The 20,519-nt window shown below is 40.5% G+C and overlaps 1 protein-coding gene across 1 annotated transcript; it reads left to right on the top strand.

Annotated features, from left to right (window-relative positions):
- The first annotated feature begins 2,055 nt into the window (after window positions 1-2,055).
- On the top strand, window positions 2,056-6,877 carry linc.pou2af1 (lnc RNA pou2af1). Its single transcript, XM_073495467.1, has 5 exons — window positions 2,056-2,062; window positions 3,871-3,974; window positions 4,506-4,554; window positions 5,370-5,677; window positions 6,287-6,877. The coding sequence occupies exons 1-5, from the start codon at window positions 2,056-2,058 to the stop codon at window positions 6,635-6,637; spliced, it is 819 nt and encodes a 272-aa protein (XP_073351568.1). The 3' UTR covers window positions 6,638-6,877.
- The last annotated feature ends 13,642 nt before the right edge of the window (window positions 6,878-20,519 follow it).

The following is a 20,519-nucleotide window of genomic DNA, read 5'->3' as shown; positions in this document are numbered from 1 at the left end:
TTATATTCAGCTCATGTGGAGTAGTGACGGTATAAATATTCTTCAGCCCTTTTTTGAATGAATGAATGAAAATACTTCTGTTCAGCGAATGCCATGTGCCAAAGAGTACATTCAGCCTATTTATGCTTTTAGGTGATTTAATAATTGGCCCATGAAAGGGTTGAATTATACAACACTGTTTTAAGTGAGGAACTGATCCCAGTGCTGCTCTTTTGGAGGAATTGCATGAATTTGACTCAGAAATCAACTGAGGCAAACTGATTAGAAAAGCGTTTTACTGTATACTTGGATATATTTGTGTGTGTGTGTGTGTGTGTGTGTGTGTGTGTGTGTGTGTGTGTGTGTGTGTGTGTGTGTGTGTGTCTACAACACACCACATCCCAAAATGTATATGAAATGTAATAAACACACAATAACTTAATTATTGGCCACTACTAATACACACAAACTGAAGGCAGGGCAGCTGGGAGGTAGTTGTGATTTCTGGCCACTAGGTGGAGCCCCGACACCGCTGCTGCAGCAGAGGAAGAGGAGCTGCTGTGCCGCAAAACGACGGAGAAAATCCATGAATGTACTGAAAGGGCAGAGCACAGGGATGAAGACGTTGTATGTCTGTGAAGTAGTGAAGAGGGAACTTTATGAGAAGTGCTTGAGATGACCGAAGAAAGGATTTTTAAATGGGCAAATATATCAAACACAAATATATGATACCTAACTGTAACTTTAAATGTTCTTTATGGATTAAAGATGCCTTCATCAGGACTACTATCACTGCAACAGATAACATAACAATAATCATATAGTTGCAGTCAGAATTATTACAACAGTCATGATCATTGCAGTAATAATTATGTTTAATGACTAATGTTTAATGACCAGTTTGAGAGACCAAGTTGCTCCAGATGTTTACAGCTGGCTCAACAGAACACACGCCATTCAACATGTTTGCTTTTTATTTGTATTACTTCTAATAATTTAGTTACTTATCACGTGCGACCACTTTCTGCAGAGAGTTCATGTTTATCGCAGCAGTTTCACTCAGGCTGCTGTGAAGATATAGTTTCTGTGTGGTGCAAAGAGAGAGCCACCACAGTTCTGAATGGAACTTTCTATAAATGACGTTTCAAACTAATAAATGCGTTTCGACTTGAATCAGCGGAGGTCCGTTTGGATGGAAGCGGTTTGGAGATGAATCAAGAAGTTACATCTAAATATGAAAAGAAGCTGTCAACCTGTGGATCTACACTGTCAAGATTTTCATGATTCTGGATTAAATGTATGTTTTTAGTCATTAAAAATAAATCAAATCAAATATCAAAAGTGCTCAGTGCTGCTGGGTGTTCACCTGCAGCCCTCAGCAGGTGAGTGCGCTCAGAGCACTTGCTGCAGTGAGCTGGAGGCCTGCGATGCCAAAGATGGCTGCTGCCCTTTGCCACGCCCACTTCTGTCCCACTATTATATGTTTTTTCCTGAAATAAAGCTTAAAAATATGTTTGGATATATTGTCTGCATGTAGAGTGGCCGCAGTACACGCGTGTCCGCCGATATAAAGTGGATTTCGGTGTTTAAGTTGCGCACAAGAAGCACCCAATGCTGTAGTGCTTAATGAGGGGGTGTGATGCTCAGATATTGCAAAAGGAGGATAAAATTAATAAAAGTATGATTTCTTTTTGGTCAAAGTGTGAAATTATGTTACAATACATTAAAGTGGAGCTTATACAATGTCCATATGTAGTGATTTTTATTGAAAAATCGATATAATTCAGTTGCCTCTGAATATTCAAATTGAAAGTAACGCGCAATCAAATCATTGTCAAATCATTGAGTTCTAGGGGTTTTAAATAGTAGGCATGGAGGGAGAAAATCTCAAACTAATATGTCCCCAGCTATATTACAATATTGTTGTATGCTGTGACCCTGCTGTAAGACATTTGTGTCGAGATTTTTGGAGACTTTTGAACAAATTTCATTCTTGGCCATTTTGCTTAGGCAGAAAAGGACGTTGTGGAGTCCCACAGGTCTTCTCCAGGGAGCCTCTCTTCATCTCTGCCCATCATGTCTGGTGAGTTTCACATTGGATTTTCATCTGGAAAACGATTTTGTTGCATTTGTATCCTGTTAGAGAGAAAAGAGAAAAAAAATTGGAAATGTTTAGTGACAAAATTAAAAGTACACAATAGCCACGTGCAGAATGAGGAGGATTTTCCTGAAGCTATCCATTTTATAACAAATTGAAATAATATATAAGCTGACCTACAGTAAAATTAAACTTCAGGTGATAAATCTTTGTACTTTATGCCACCTGTCTTCAAGTTGAAGTGTGGATCAGGAGAGTCGTTTTAGTCTTAACAGCTTTATCGACATGTAGGGATTAATCATATGTTTAATTTCTATCACGGCTGTCTGTTAACACACGGACATATAGATAATCTCCTGCGTTTTATTGTTAAGGATTAATAACTACTATGCGACATTTCAGTCGGAGCCTCTCTGCCCGGAATGCTTGTGCGTAACAGGACGTTAGGAGTAACCGTGTTAGAGTGGGATGTGTCTGCTGTGTGATTTTGGCCCATTTGCCACATTTAAGACAAATCATGAAGTAGCATTTAGCCGTATGAATATTTATCAGATGAGGTTTCGCAGCCCATGCTTCTTCACCTTATCAAATCGCATTTTTCCAAACGGCTCGCCACTCCTGAGTGCATTAAATTACGCCTTTAGGCCTAAATTACGTGCAACTCTGCGAGGCGTTCTTTCCCCGGCTCCTTAATCAGACTTTATCTATAGGAAAACACGGCCAGGTATTCCCTGAATAAACGCTACAGCATTTCCTTCGGTTTGATTTATAAACTGCTCTCGCTGTTTTCCGTAAATCAACAGTCTGATCGAACTGGAGCCAGAGTGAATTTTACTAAATGAGCGGACAACGCGGCGCTGAAGTGCGTAAAGAGTAAACAGTTTGTCAGGAATAGTTGCAGCGCTGCTTTCACCGAAACAAACTTCACTGAGGGGTCGATTCTTCTACACAACTGTGGCTCAAACGAACAACTTCAGCGCGATCACGAAGAAAAGTGTGAAGTTGAAGTTACCGATCGACTTACAGACTCTTTTCTGCTCTTTGTTCGTGCGTTTTAAGCGGGTTGCCCCGAGCGCCTTTATCCGACTTTAGCAAACAATCTAACACGTATTCCAACCTCTAGATCCACACAAGCTCACATTTTCATCACTCGTCCTATCGTCCATGCATCTGCGATCAGAAATATATACTCACATTAACGCATTTTGTGCCGCTTTCCTTTGTTCCTGGTCTGTGCGCGGTGGCTTAGCAGCGCGGATCACACACAGGCTGCAGTTAGGGAGGCTGCTGACGGCGCAATAGGATATGCTGAGCCGTGTGGTGCCGTAAAGAGAGAGCCCTAACCGGCTGCACAGGAGGCTCCGGGGTCGGGGCGAGGAGGAGAAAATAGCCGGAGCCACAGCGCGCACTGACAGCTAAAAAATGCGCATTACGCACCGCGGATTCGGACAAAACTTTACACTTTAAAGCGTTATACATAGTTTAATATGCAGTTCACTTTTTTTTTTATTAGATTATGATATATGTGTGTTACAAACATTTTCTACCACAATAAAGCACATTCATTATGACCACATAATCGTCTCGTGAAGAGATTGCAGCTTCTTGGGAATCATTTTGTATGATTTTTTTGTGTTTGAGGGAAGAAAGCACATTGTGGAGTTAAACTGAAGGAGGAGGAGGCAGAGGTTTAGGAGGGGGCAGTGTGGCGTGGAGAGGAGTCGGTGTGTGCTATTGTCTGCTCCATGGAGGTGTTTGATAAACATGAGTGACATGCTGTTCTCTGCCTGCAGCAGATAAGCCGAGGGTGTACCAGGGCGTCCGAGTGAAGACCACAGTCAAGGAGCTGCTGCAGAGGCACAGAGCCCGGGAGGCCAGCAGTAAAAAAGTGAAAACGGTAACTTTCCCTCCCTCACTGTCCACACCATACATCCTCACTGTCCACACCATACATCCTCACTGTCCACACCATACATCCTCACTGTCCACACCATACATCCTCACTGTCCACACCATACATCCTCACTGTCCACACCATACATCCTCACTGTCCACACCATACATCCTCACTGTCACCCTGCCTGTTCCACTGTCAGACAGAGCAGGAGAGGGAAAATCACTCACTGAGTAAAGTCATAATCTGCCTCTGTCAATGGCTGACTACACTTCCAGTAGAAAACACCCAAAACCATAAAGCACGCGCGCGCACGCACACACAGGCTCTCTCTCTCTCTCTCTCTCTCTCTCTCTCTCTCTCTCTCTCTCTCTCTCTCTCTCACACACACACACACACACACACACACACACACACACACACACATTTGCAAGGAGAACATGCCAAATATCAGAAGAAAAAAACGTTTCTTTCAAGTTCATGTCCGAATGTTACGAATATCTGATAATCCCTCCTTCCCCCTCCTGTGAACAGATATCCCAGGCTTGCGTGGAGCTTCAGGATCTTTACGCGTCTTTTCCAAGTAAGTTTCCCTACACAGCAGCAGCGTCCAACTCCAGTGTCTAATGTTGAATAAAAAAACTGAAGCTCTAAATCTACTGCAGCATTTAAATCCCACCTGTGCTGAAGCATTCACAGGCTACACCTACACTGGCACCTACAAAAACGCTCCACAATGATCCAAATGCAAAATGCAGCCATAAACTTTAAAAACCCGCTCTGGTTACAGCGAGTGAAACTAAAGCTGACATATTGTTGTTGGAATCATGTAAAAGAAGCAAAGTCAAAGCACACCGCAGTCCTTGATGACAGCAACAACCTGACCTGAACCCCGCACACCAGGACCAAATACTCACATGAAGTCAGTCCTGACCAGCTGGTCAGAAAAGTAAATCTAGTCAACTATTGACAGCTCCATTCCAAAAGTGCAGGGCCCCCTCTTATAAACTAAGGCTAGGCTACATTCAAATGTGTTGGCTGATGATGGTGTCATGACATCACTCTCAACTTATAGGCTTATTTAAATATCTTCCTGCGGTGTGTTAACATGCAGAGACACCAACCTGCAGCTTTTTAAATGGACTTGAAGATATTTTCCCCGTTCACATAAATTCTCCATGTCGGCAGATCAGGCCTAGAAAATATTAACAACTTTTCATCTGAAATGCAACAAAAGTCCTGAGCTGATGTGTGTACACACTCTGGAGCTCAGCCGAGATGTAGATGAGTGTATATAACAGGCATGTGATCCTTATCCTGCAGCCTTGTGCTGCGAGATTCTCCTTTATTTACTGTGTGGATATTTTTTAATGGAGCTTTTCTATTTGATTCCGCCAGACTGTGTGGACCCTCCTACTGCCATTCCTCCAGCGGACGCGAGCAGCTGTGGCGCGCGAGCCCAGCACCTGCGCGTCGCCTCGTTCTCCTGCCCCGACGGCTCGTGCAACATCCCGATGCAGGAGAGCAACTTCCACGACATCCAGCCGCAGTTCGGGGACGTGATGTTGCCGAGCAACGGCTACAGTGGCAGCAGCAACAACAACAGCAGCATCGGCGGCGGCTACAGCACCTCCCTGCCTCCACCTGCCACCCTACCGCTGCCCTTGTGCCATGGACTCTCCTCTGATGCGGACTACTATGGGATGGTAGGTCTGACAGCGTTTTTAAGAAGTCTGCATTTCAGCTCATTTATAGAAGAAATATGTAGAAAGATGACACCCATCATCATCTGCAGGGTCTTTTTGAGTATTCGGCACTATAATCTATCATTCCATGATTATTGCAATACAATTTTAATATATAGGCGAAAATCTGTAGTTTAAACAGGTGTATTTCTTAAAAATGTATGTTTGGTAATCAGCATGAATGCTGAATAGAAGACACTTGGTCTCACAGGAATAACTGCTTTTTAACACCTCAGACAACCTTAAATTGTGTTGTTTTTGAATAGAGGTTTGGTCCAGCTGTTGCTCCTGAGCAGAAATCTGTGTTGTGGCTGGAATTCAGCGTGCACCAATTATATTTGTGTTGCTTTTTTTTTCTTTTTCTTTTTTACATTTAGAGCAGCTATTACTTACAAGAAGCCTAAATACAATAAAATATGATAAAAGAACAGTGATATTTCAGTAGCTTTAATAAAGGAATAATAAGCCTGATTTATTCACATTGGAGAACTCAAACAAGGACCACATTAATGTCAGTCAACTCCTGCTCAACATAATCCTCACCATGCACCATGTCTTCCTCTCCTCCAGGCTCCCTGCTCCTCACCAGAGTCACTGAAGTTCTGCAACCCCGTGGATCACAACAGCTACTCGCCGCAGGACTCTTTTTCTTCGTCCTCTTCCTCCTGCTACGACTCACCCACCAGGATGCAGTCCAGCTACCACAGCTTCCCCTCAGAGCACTTCCACTATCAGCACTGCAACCTCCAGGACTGTTACTGCCTGCCCCACTGTTGGCCGGGCCAGCAGGAGAGCTTCTCTGCCGCTGAATACGCACCTTACTATAACCCCACAGACTATCCATACGCCTGTCCCGTGGAAGAGAACTATTTCAAAAGGGATTTGCAGATGAGCTCCGAAATGTGTTACAACATACTATGATGAGACCTTGAGCAGTATTTTGTTGTCTTTTGTCTGTAAATATATTTTCAAGTGAGGCCGTTGTCACACTTTGCATTTCAGTGTGTTCTCTGACTTGCTCTTATTTTGGTGGAGTGTGCATGATGAATGCTAAATGTACTGAGAGGCTGATATTTTTGTATCAATTACTTTTTTTACTGCCTAGATTTATTTTCATACACATAAGTTGTTGCTGAACTTAATAAAAATCTGTTAAACTCATCAGTTTGCTCAAATTCATTTGTCTATATTGGCCGATGAAGCTTTCACACTTTAAAAGCCGACAAACGTATAGTGTCAAAGGGAGTTTTCTAAAATTCAGTCATTACCTCCTCACCTTCATGCTGCTGTAAAAGTGTGTTAAGTCAACAGCATTGCAGCATTCTCCTTAACAACTGAAGTAGCCAGGGACTACCACAGTACCACTACAACCAAAAATCTTACATCAAGGGTGTTAGTAACGTCTCTTCAAATCAATTCAGGATCTCAGTTTGGGGCTTCTGGAAACTTGGATCACAGCAGATGAGCTGTAAGGAGCCATTTGATGTTTTTTTGGTTGTTTTTTCTGTGGACTACGAAACTTCACCTGACTTTCCATCAGCATGGAGGGAGGAGATGATGACTGAGATTCACTTTTTGGCTGAACATTTAGTCTTGGTCGAGTTCATCAGTATCGGGGCCAGTTGGTTCACATTTTGTTCATTGAACAAGCTGTTACAGTTCTTAACTATGTTGCTTAACATCTCCATTTACACCATCACAAGAAACTGCAAAAATGTGGGAGGAGGATGAAAAAAAACAAGGCAGACTGATAACATGTTGGGGCTGAACTGGGCGGTAATGCAACACTTTGCACTGAAGTGAAGGAATCCTGAAAGATTTGAGGGAAGTTCACTAAAACCTCAGGCAACAAAAAGTGCACAGAGAACTGGTTTTTATTAGGATGTTACATTTAAATCAAGTTGACATGCATCTATATATGCATCATAAACAGTTTTGGGTTGGAGGTTATGTAACAGGATCACAGAGCAGCACATGACACACATACAATACTGGAGAAATACCTCAAGGAAACTTATGTAATGACCACATCTGTCTTCATCTTTGAAGACCTGACTGTCAACTGCCTCAAGTGTGAAAATTGACCTTCAGTAAGTGTTTCTCTTATTGTGTTAATTGTTATATCATCAAAATTATTACAGGAGGACAAATATACATATAAAGCAACCATATTGCTTTCTGGAATGACCATAACAATCACTGAGGATGCTGAGGAGGTCTCTTCAGTAATATTTCTGCAAATCTGGCAGGTTTACATACATTTTATTATTACACACATAGTACACATGTTGGATTTTTATTTTTATTTTTTTTAAAAAGGTTGATTATGCCAAAAGTGAACTGTTTTGCACTTATAAACAATAAATAGATAGATAAATAAATAAATAAATGGTGTTTAACATCACATCACATATACGGTTGAGAAACTTCGAAACAAGACTTGGAGTTTAATGTTGGGAGGTAAAATTCCCAGAAAATGTACTACAACAGTTACATTAATAATCAAAATTTGCCTTTTTAAATACAGAGTTTGGTTGATGGCTGGCAAAAACCTTTTAAAGGGTAACAATGCCTGTTCTCCACATTAAAGTGTGTTAACAGGTCTTATGGATTACTACTACATTAGTATAAAGTCTTTTTTGTCTCCAGATGAAGCTGCATGTAATCTGATAAACTGCCTCAGAGGCTAAGTTGCATTGTGGGTAATGTAGACACCAGGTTTTTAATCACAGTGGCATCACTGGAGGTTTATCAGATTACATGCAGCTTCCTATGGAGCCTTTACACTACTTTTTTCACATATGCAGTGGGTGAAAAAAACTTGGGTGGGTTTCTGAGTAGAGATTTTTTTTTTTTACTGATTAGTCACATATCTCAAACATTAACCCCATATATGGTGGATCTGCAGCACCAAATTCAACAATTTATTCCATAGATTTAAATATGACAGCATTAAACAGTTCAGGCAGCTGAGGTTTGTTCTATAAATGATGAAATGGATCATGGTTTCACACACACAACAGGGCTCCACTGTTAAACTGTTGTAAGGTTGAAGCACGATTTAAAGGAGACATGATATGGTTTTTAGTTTTTGTCCTTTCCTTCAGTAGTCCCGCCTTTAATTCTGTGACTTTGTGACATCACACTACATCACCATGTCACATATTTGCATAATGTATGCCTAGCAGCTAGTTTGCCATGTTAGAATTAATTTAGCACAGCTGCTTTGTTGTTGTTAGGGGTGCTGGTGCTCGTGTGTGAGCTGACCAATCAGAGTAGACTGGGTATTCAGGAGGGCGGGCCTTAAAGAGACAGGCAGAGGGTGAATACAGAGCTGCAGCAATGGACAGGATGAGAACTGATGTGTTTTTTAAGCACTAAAGCATGTAAACCTGTTCTAGTAGTGATCCAAAATAAAATTCTGAACCTGAAAATGAGCAGAATATGTCTCCTTTAAACCTTATTAGCTGAACAGACAAATACATAAACATTATAGAGGGAGCTGCTCGGAGAGACACTGACTTATTCATTTGTTCTAGCTTTGACTGTGAGAGAAATAGATGAATTGTAAAGGACAGTATGGAATTCACACACTGTCAAATGAAAAATGTATTCACTATTGATATTATTAAGAATATCAGAGTTGTTGAAAGTTGAATATTTATCCGATGTGCTTGTTTGATCAGTTGTATGTGTATTCTTTTATTTACTTGTCATTTTCACCTTTATTGTATTACATTTGCACATGACAGGGTGACAGGCGTCCCTGTCCCCTTACGTTATGTACTTTGCTCATGAGGGCGCGTCATGGAATATAGAGATGTCTCAAACAAAGTTTAAAAGAAAACTAAGACATTATAAAATCAAGATGAGTCCATCAGGATGGTCTGAGTATTGATTGAAAGCACAAAAACCAACTAATGTGAATTACTACAGTATATGACCTTATTAATGAAGCTTTGTACAGAATTCACATACTACATGTTTCTTCACACAAAAGAAGATTCTGTGGGAGCAAAATAAACAGTGACGATTATAATCTTACACATATTTAATGTACCTCCAAGCCATAAACTTGACATGTTGCTGCAGCAGGAACGCACCGTCATTTACCACAACGTTGTATCAGTGATGATAGATGTTCTCCTATTGATATGGATACACTCTCAATTCATTCTTACCATAGCAACACAGTGTGTGTGTGTATGTATCTGTGTATGCGTACACTTTCTATGATGATAATAAGCAGAAATCAGAAATTCCTTTGTTAGTCCCGCAAACAGGGACATTTGTGAATGCATTATAATGTGTGTATACCACCGTACAATTATAGTTGTGAGCACTAATGAATATTCATCATGTTTAAAAACAATGCTTATAACTATAATTTTACAGCTCTATAAGTGCATTACAAGGTATTATTAAAGCTGATGTTCTTAATGCGTTATAATGCATTATAGATATGGTCTTCATAGAAAGTGTAGCCAAAAAATACATCTATACCGATATTAGGATGTAAAGAAATTCCATTATGGATATGCTTTTTTCCACATCAATTCCTCAAATGTGTTTATCAAACACTTGACAAAGATTTGTAATGGATATTTTTAATAAACTTTATTGTTCAAAATGACATTGGTGCACTAAAACAGCAAACTTCACCAGGAATGTAATTATTATAAATCACCCTGAGCATCTTTTTCTTCATTATAATCTCTTTAAAAAAGTGAATTAAAAAAAGTTTCATATGGGGGCGTAACAGACAACATGTACGCTGATACTGATGCATCTGTGAAAGGCCAACATTGATCTATAATATCAGTTGTGCTCTAAAAATGACTGATGAGGAATGGAGTTGAAATTCAAAAACAGACATTTCAGCGAGTGCCCGGAGCCCCAGGTCAGACTGGCTACACTGCTTGGTACTAATAGCAGTTCCAGAGACAAACTAGTCTGGAATTAGTTTGTCCCCCCACCCCCCACCCTAGGTGAGGAGGCAGCCAGGAGCCACCACACCTATCTTATCTTATTGTGTGTAAGGAGCGTAGCAAATCACACCATAGGCCTGTTATTCACTGCATGTTGTGGCATGATCCGTAATCAGTGAGAGGAATAATTTGAAATGGAGAGTGAAATGAATACTGTGTGTGTATTACAATCTGCAGCTTTTTTCACCGCATCCTCATTTTTTCCAGAATGTTCTCACATGCACACTGTACCATGTAGTGCTCATGCTATTGTTGTTTTTAATGATACCAAACTGCATGTAGAAAGTGATCATCTCCTGATGCTTATCTGAGCTGAAACAGTTTCAGTTTAAACCTGATGGAGTGATGTGGTTCCATACTTAACTAAAGTCTCAAAAACTGCTAACAACAGCTTCTTCTAACCTTTTTCTCCCCTTTGAGCCTAAATGTAAGAGCCGGAATCCCCTGCAAGGCACACAGAGATGCACACATGTAAGTGAAAGGGTTGGGGAATGTGGCGCTGACTGATCAGCAGCTTGAATCAAGATGTGATCCACCCTTACCTGATCTGTCTGCTGCCCCTCACTCTCACATATACAGGACCAACATTCCCCGTTTACCTCCAGGGTCACTGCAGCCGCATTGCTAAGACTTCAGTGGAGAAAAAATAAACAGTCTGTGGCACGTAGTAGAGCGCATACCTCCGCCTAGGTCCAACACCCCCCTTTAATTCATTCGAGCCTAATCCAATATCAAACATTATAGCCCCGTGTCACTCTACATTAACCTTGACCATAAAAAAAGCCCACCAGATCTAAGGTCCACATCAAATTATAGATACCAGTCATCTAAACACATCAAATGTTTTTCATCAAGATCCATGCATTATGAAATTGATGACAATTAACACCTAACTTGCAATGTAACAGAAAATGAGAAAAAATTGTGACTTGACGTCCTCTGTGTTTCAGACAATCATTTAACCATGTGTGTTCTGATTGTTTACACCAGGATCGTTTGCCTGATCATTTTTTCTCCATTAATTGATAACAAGTGCTGAGAATACGTCAACATAGCAACAAAAAAAAAGATGTATGACAGGACAAGACCGTACTGTCCTCCCCCTTTTCATAGGTGGAAAATCTGGTGTTTCATTAGCCCCGTATCATCGCAGTTTATAAAAAGTTTAAGTGGTGCATACAATAAATACATTATGTTTGCAATTAATCAAAGGATACTGTCATAATTTGTACAAGTTTGTCTATAAACAAAGATGAGGATCAAACCTACAGTCCTTGTTTTGTGCAAAAATGTAAATAAAGTTCTTTGAAGCTAATATCACACTTCAACAGACTGAGTTAGTGAAGCCAGGGGAGTCTCTTCCAGAGTCAGTCTTTTGGTACAGAATTCCCACTTTGTGTTTCCACAGACAGACCGAGCTGCAGTGAAGGGACAGTAACACAAACCAGGGTCAAATGATCTCATTTTGGCTGGTTCTTAAGAAAAATACCACATTAAAATAGACTCAGAGATACATTTCAAAGTACACTGTTTCCTTAAAACCAGCTCTTATCTTGGCATGCTTTACTCAGAAACTTGGCTGTGGGCATTGTTTTAATATCATAACTCATCATCAGATAGATAAAGAAGCAGAACAACTATGTGAAATATTTTTTAAATCATGAATCAAGTTATGAAAGCTGTAGCTTGATTAGATTAGGTTCTTCAACTGTAAGTGCCAGGTGTGTACTGGACCCTTGGTAACAGAACCTCTGTGCCAACAGATTATTGGACAGGCTTCCAGTGAATTTAACCCAGGTCACGGTCAAGTCTGAACAAAACAAAACAGAACAGAGAAAACAGAAAATCTAAAGAAACTTTCCTGACCGCACTTCACACCTAGCTCTCATTCCTGAAACTAGAGGCATTGTGTCAACGTTAAACACTAAGGGATTAGCATGTTTAATTGTGCATGTGTGTGTGTCTGTGTGCGTGCGTGTGTGTGATCCTGTTGGCAACCTCCTGACATACTACTGCTAAACCAGCACTTGTGGAAATCCCCCTGCAGAGGCTTGGCAAGACCTGATCAACGCCCACACTCAGGCCTCAGCAGAGCTCTAGTCAGCTTTATTTTGCTGGTATTGACGTTTCAGCATGCCGATAAAGACAACTGCCAACTTACATGTGAGTGTGTCTAAAAAATGTTCAGGCTTTATGTAGCAGGAAAATATTAGAAAAGGTCAAGAATGAACTTTGAATGGTTGCAGGCGCAAGTCCTAAAAGAGCTGTGGATGAAGTCATCATCACAATGAATAAACCTTGAATCTATCTCCATGACAGCGGAGGAACTCCAGTTGATGATGCAGACTGCTGAAAGCTCTAAAAAACTAGTAAATGGTCAAATTGTTTCAGAAAATCACATTTTTCACAACATAGGTGTTTAGCTATCCAGGTGTTAAGCTCTCACATATGTCACCCACTGATAATATAATAAGTGGTGAGAATGAGTGGACTAACTCAAGTTATTATACTGTAAAACTACTGTATATATCATAACCCTGAATTCTTAAACTAGCAAACTGTATCCGACTGGCTGTGGGTCAAAAGAGGGCCCGAGTTTCTCTTCAAAGAATCTTGCCAACATGACAACAGAGTAGCTCAATTCTCAGACAGCCAACACTTCTGTGTGAAGCACATTTTTCTCTGCAGATCTGTGATTCGCATACTTGCGTGAGTTGAAAAGATTTAACTTTCAACAAAAAATGTATGTATGAGTATGTGTGTGTGGCTTTGCTGAGCATTATGTGGGGACTACAGGACAGAGTGGGAAGAGGCAGAGCTGTCTCTGATGCCCAGAGCTCGCCAGCTAGAGTCAGAGAGTCAGACCATCTGGAGGAATAAACGGTGGCTAGTGGCTGAACGAGCACAGCGCTGGCTGCCCATATAAGTGTGAGACATTACAAATACAGTCCCACTCAATTATCTTTTTCATTGGACATATTGTATAGTAGAGAAGGTTAGGGTGAGATGATGACTCATGACAAAGCTCTCAGTACAACCAGCTGAGCCACCATTAGGCTCCTGCTGTACACATGTCATCAAAGAGCACAATACACAATAGCAGTTTGATTAGGGACAACACACAATCAGACTGGATGTTGTTCACACTGTACACCTCTACCAGACTCCTTTGAAGTTTTATGATCACATTCACTGAATCAGTTCCTTTGTGTCTAGACACAGGGCTGCTTTTGTCTTTGTTAATGTTTAAGCAACACAAGCAATAATTTTCTATTCAATCCCAACAACTATCCTCCAACATCCAACATTTCTCAATCTTGGCGCAGCATTCAACTTTGGCACCCTGAGTAAAATGTTATCAGGGCTGGAGAAGGGGAATGATGAATAGGGTAAATAACATCACTGTATTTCACAATAACTGATAAGTGAGCCTTTCACCTGCGTGCAGTCGTGTCACAGGGTGTTTCTTTATTGAGTGAATCAGAGGCTGTTTATATTCATTCACTTTTTCTGCAGAAAACCCCAACACGCACCCAGCGAGATTACAGAAACACTGAGCTGTGCCAGGAATGTCTTATTTACACATCAAACAGAAGGTAAATGGAGGGTGAACACACCTGATTTGTGATAGCACTGTTTCTATTTGTGAAGCAGCTCAGTCAACATTATTAAAATCATAGTTTTCATGTAAATAAATTGCTGCAAAAGGAACGATAAAGTGATTGTATTCAGTTCGTCATAGCTCCTCTGTTTCTCTGTTTAAGTGAAACCGTCTGCAAGGGAAGTGATGCTTCTTACATTTCTGGTTTATTTACTCACCTGGCCTGATCACTGATAGCCAGTGTGGCAGAGCAGATCGGAGATATTAGACATTTATAAGAAACATTCCAGGAAACATCAGTCTGAACCAGACACGTATTTTGCAATATACATAAACTAATGTAAATAACATCAGCGTACTACATCATATATGTATGTATACATGTATGTCATATGTGACACTATGTAAGAATGCAATAACATACAGGATCCTTTGGAGTGACTCCTGTTATTTGTGGCCTGCTATCTTGATCTGTGGCATTGTGGACTGTTTAGGGATATCCTTCACATGAAGTGAGCAGGAGGAACAGGCCTTGGCATGACTGCTGTGGCTCCAGTGCCACTCCTGCTCTTCAAGTCATGCCTCCTGCAAACTCTGTTTTTGTTCACAGATGAAAACCCAAGATAAATCACATGAGCGTGGAGCAAAAGCAATAATGAGAGCAGACAAAGAAAGAAATAAAGGAAGTGCACTGGGTCATATCGCACATTGGTGTATTAATGATTCAACAATACTGTTGATATGTTGATGAAGGTTCTCACTCATCCAGGTCATAGTTAATGTAAGTGCTGTATCGTAGGCATCTGGACTTGTTTCAAACAAGTGAAACGAGTCCAGTTGCCTACGATACAGCACTTAGAAATACTTTTTATAAAAGAACCTGCTTTTAGACTGACAACCAGTACCATAAACTTTCATCATTAGTAAGCTGGACGATCATTGTTTTATTTTTTCATTGAATTTGGGTCCTCGGTGTTGAACAAACCTAACAATGTTGTTATACATGCAGTACATTAGATTAGATTAGATTAGATGTACTTAGAGCGCGTTTGGCAGTTTACATGCAGCTTCTGCCACTCAGCTTGTAAAAGTACTGACATTTATTACTCACTCAGTTCTTGAAGTGAAAAACAGTGTTTGATATGATTTAATAGAACAGGACTTAAAATATTAACAGACCACTTCAGCAACTTCAGAAGGAAAATATGCGTGAGTAGAAGTGTTGACAAAGTGACTCACAGTGTTTTTCTCCTGAGTCACTACCATAAATATCATCTCTATGGCATTATTATCAAATATAATGTATTATTGTAATTTCGATCAATGTAACTTTGTTTGGGATGGAAGTATGTCCCACTAAAACAAAACACTAACCCTAACCTCCATGATGACAGCCTTCACAATGTTTTCCCAGGATGTTGAGGCCCTCCCTTAAAGAGAGGCCTTTCACCTTTAATTCTTCCATCTGATATTAACGTCACCATACGTGGATCATTATGACATTTTAGGAATACACTGCAGTGACGGAGGGATAAATGGGGGTTAATAGGGGCCCAACAGATCCTTTTTGCCTCAGGGCCCTTCAGCAGGCCGACCCAGCCATGAAGACAACAATGACTATTTAAATAGTCAGGTCAAGGTCTAGAATCAAGCATAAGGCAGATATATCTGTCTAAATTTGGATTGCTAGTTTTAAAAAACTTAATTTGCCCAGTTATCACTGAATTACAAATGTTCAAAATTTCACTTTTTCAAGCACTGAGGATTTTGTCCACATCCATGAGAACCCCACAAAAGTGCTCTGAATCATTTTAAGCATGTAGTCGACATTCGTGTGACACATTCAAAAGCTCTAATGGCTTGATTGAAAATTCATGATTTGTAAAATGGAATCACCTTCATATGTTTTTATTAATTTTAAAGCAAAGCTTATTAATTTTGTTTTTCTTGTCCAAATGTGTCATCCCTGAAGCAGAGTAAGGGTTTCAGGGACAACTACACCTACTTCCAAGGTACATGGAGAAGGGAAAGAAGGGGTCTAAAGAGACTGACGCGTTACTTGCACAAATTTGATCGTGGGTTTATTCATTTTTCATCGTGTCTACCCGCGCAAGTAATGCGATTAAAAATAACCACGAACATGCAGCACCCAGCTGGACACATCGGTATGAACCCAAAACAAAGAGATTTCGCTGTGATCTGCCTGCAATAAATGGATCACAAGGAGACTGAATATATGAATATGAATCATAATGACACGTCTAATCGCATTTATCATTGACTTTGTATGTAATCTAGTCACGCGAATAATTCCTGTTGCATTTGGTCTGAACACATCATAACGGTGAAGTTGTTCTATATGCTGTAATTGGTGCTGGAGCCTTTTCACCTCTATGTGACATCCTATGTGATGATGGCAAGTGGAAGCCTCCGCTGACCTCACTGGATTTTAAGTCCATAATTATTCCACTGCTTGATTCATCCAGGAACTGTTCATGCAAATGATAAATAAAATTACAATATTCACGTCTTTGCTCACTGGCAGCTTTGAAAAAACTCCCTATCATTCAAAGAAGGCTCATTCAGTTAAAAAAGACATCTATGGTTTATAACTAATGGCTTTATCAATGATGAGTTGATCATTGACTAAGACTTTAATGATCAGTTTTGAAGTTCCTTTGACTCTTTGGACTGTTTGACAATGCATTTATCAACAACTTATTAACATGTATAACTGCAGACTTTATGAAATCATTCATGGATTAAATCCTCTTTATGAACGACTTACTAACACGTGTACTGTAACTGCAGACTTGACAGCTTATTAGAAAATGAAAAACACTTAATAAATAAAAAATTTAAAAAACAGCATAATTTCCAAAAAGGATTAACATGTGCCAAAGGCAACCCAAAAGTTGATCAGAAGTTGATCAAAAAACTGATCTATAAAGCATTAGGAAATAATTTCTTTTAAATTATTATAAAGGGTGGATTATTGGAAAGTGGTACTTAGATACAAGTTTGTAATAGCAGCGATTGAGCAACAATAGAATGAGTTTGAAAGACCTCCATCGGTACAAGCTGTGGAATTTGTGTTCTCTGCCTCCTTGGAGTGGCAGATTTATGTCTCCCTGGGGGGCAACCTTTCCTTGATAAGTTCTAGTAAGTGCTCCATGTGTCCCGCCCCGTGTGCTGCAGAGGGTGCTGCACAGGCATGTTTCTGCAATGCCTCTAGGCCCAAAGATGCAGCTCTTTAAAGGGCTTCTGTGATTAACACTTGAGGCTCTCGTCAGAAATCACATTGACTCTGCCTTTGAGATAAAATAAACTGTTAGGCTGCTGCGCTGAAAGGAGGAGAAAGACCCGACTGAGCAACTACTGGCAATTATAAGCAAAGTGTCACACATGACATTACCTTTCAACACTGTTTATGTTCCTGAAGCACCCTCAGGACATGTGAACATAAGCTATGTCAGCAAATCAGCAGAAGACCAACTGCCCCTTCTTTGATCCACAGGGGAGCTGAATCAAGACCAACACATGTTGGTTGAGTCATCAGATAAATCATTTGCCAAGAAGCAAAGAAAGCAGATGGATGATGAGGGTTACATTTGAAAAAGTTTTTATCAAGTAAGCGTTTGCATATTATGCTCATGCTGAGTTCACAGCGGATCTTGAGTTATAGTTACATTCAAGCCGATTTAAAAAAATGAACTGAAGAAAGCTGAACTCCTGGAATTCATAAAATACATTCATACATGAGAATTGTGCGGTATATCACGTTTCAGCTGCACCACTCACATGTCTTTCATTTTGATTTATTGTCTCGTTACTGTCCCTGTTGACTCCCATTGGAGTGTCACCTTTACTCTCCACATTTGTTTTCACAATGTTTAATCCTGCATGAGAAAACAGAGCCAAAGACAACTTCTCTTCACATCCCATCATGTGAGCGTGCTGGGCACATTTTCTCCCCTGTGATAAGATCTCAGGTGCCTTCAGGCGTGGGATTTGACAGATGAGTTGAAACCCCTTCCACAATGTCAGTTTCCCCTGGGGGAAAACCCCTGAGACTCAGAGGCCTTCACTGCCAAGATCAAGCCCAAGCACTGGGCCAAAGTCCTTGTCCTAAAGTACAGCATTAGACGGGTTGATGCACTCTGTTGCACGTCAGAAAATTAAAATTAAACTAGCTCGCATATTTCAGCTTGAACAACAGCCCAAATAAGGTCAATTTAGTCAGAGGCACTTCCTTAAGTTTAAAACTGCACCAAGCAGGTTAGCATACTGACAGCTCCACATGGCAGCAGGATAACTGCAGCTGAAACATTTGAACTTTATTTTAAGTAGATTTTTTCCCCCAATCCTTTTGTCTGGTGTAACTTATCTTTATCATACACTGATTTGTGATACTCTCTCCCCTCTTCATGAAACACTCCTGCACTGTACTGCTGTATCTCTAAATTAAACTGTCATGTGCTGAGCACTATATTTCTTATGGAAATGTAATGTATTGGATCTCTCTTTCCTTTGGCTGGAGAAATACTATAGTGACCATATATGATGTCTTATTGATCAGAGCTTGAGAGGTCTCTCTGTATGAAACTTGAGCCCTGTGTGTGACCAAGAGTCAAAAATGATTTTTTTGTTAATGTAAGTATGGTAACCTACAGAAAGTACGTAGGTGATGTGATTGAACTCAGTAGGGTAATTATTCTAATACAAAGCAAGATCTTTTTCCAAACCTAATCAAGTCATTTCTGTGCCTAAACCTCACCAAACCCTGTCCATTCACAACATTAATAACCATCCAAAAGTCAAAATATGTCAATAATGTCAGCAAGCCTTATTTTGAAAGTCTAACCAGACGTTGATTTATCACTGCTAAGCTGGCTGTGGAGCCCTGCACATATAAAACTGGTGCTATAGAGGCAGGTAGAGCATCATAGTCTGAAGCTTAAGGCCACAGACCAAACTGCTGTATTTCATGAGCTGGGAGTGAGAATGACTCTGAGAAACTCACTGGGGCAGGGCTTCTCTCACACACAGAGTCTCGTTTCATCCGTCTCTGTTTAGTTCTGTATGATGCGACATGAATTTGGAGGCAGTAAAGACGTTGACTATGCTAAAGCACTTTTTCAACCTTATATATGGCTCTACAGAAATGTCTGTTTTTCAATAGATGGCTAAAAGCTAGGAATCATACTCTGCACAACAGTCAGGTTCAGGTTAGAGTGAGGTTATGATGTTACCTGACTCTGTTGTCCACAGCAGCCCAATATTCAATCAGATAAATCAATACAGATTGTCCCTTCTTCCTACATCTTATCACATTATAAATACTCTTGAGGTTAAGTCAATCCTTAATTTTACATGTGGGAGCTGAGCACCTCTTAAGGTCTGACCCTAGAATCTCCCCTGATCTCGCCTGATGCAGTCTGACTTTGAAGTCAGTTTGAAGACCTTACATGGGCTCACTGGCCCTGGTTGACAGTGAACTTTTCAAATTGTTGTTTCTGACAGAATACAGAGTGTTTTACAGAAAACCTCCTCCTTTCATTTAAGAAAACACCGTGTTGTATATTTCAGAGGGCACAGACAGAAACTGTCAAACGGTGCCTCACTTACTTCTTAATTCGACTGCCTTTGGTCAACTTTCTGCTACAATAATGAGCCCAGCTCTTCTTCTGTGTTGATATAAATCATCAGCTAAAGTAAAAAAGAAAAACAGCAGTGCAGGACACACAATTGTCCTCCAGGCTTTTAGAGTTAGAGTTTTACAGTTTGAGGAGAATCCATCTATGTCAATCTGGAACGACCGTCTTTGAACAGAGGAGGAGGCCTAAGACATTACTTATCACCCACCTACAATGCTGTACTGAGTTCTCTCCCCAGACAGCTTCACAACCATTCACACCTGGGCTCACCTAGTCCTAGCATCCCACATGAAGGCTGGTTGGGTCAACGACCCACAAGTGGCCCTAACGACTCTGAAACTCAGTGCTAACACGTGTCCATAATGACTCTGTAAGGACACTCCCACAGAGTTTAAAAGCCTGCAACTCCTCCAGTTAGTTAGAACTGAAGAAGCCTCTTGGATGAGAGGTGAAACGTCTTCAACAAACCAAAACAAGTCCAGTTACCTACGATACAGCACTTAGAATAACAATGACCTGGATGACTGAGAACCTTCATCATCATCCTCCAGGCTTTT

This window comes from Pagrus major, chromosome 2 (genome assembly GCF_040436345.1).
Source record: "Pagrus major chromosome 2, Pma_NU_1.0".
NCBI lineage: Eukaryota > Metazoa > Chordata > Actinopteri > Spariformes > Sparidae > Pagrus > Pagrus major.
Note: the sequence above shows the minus strand (reverse complement) of the source record. Positions and strands in the feature narration are given on the sequence as shown.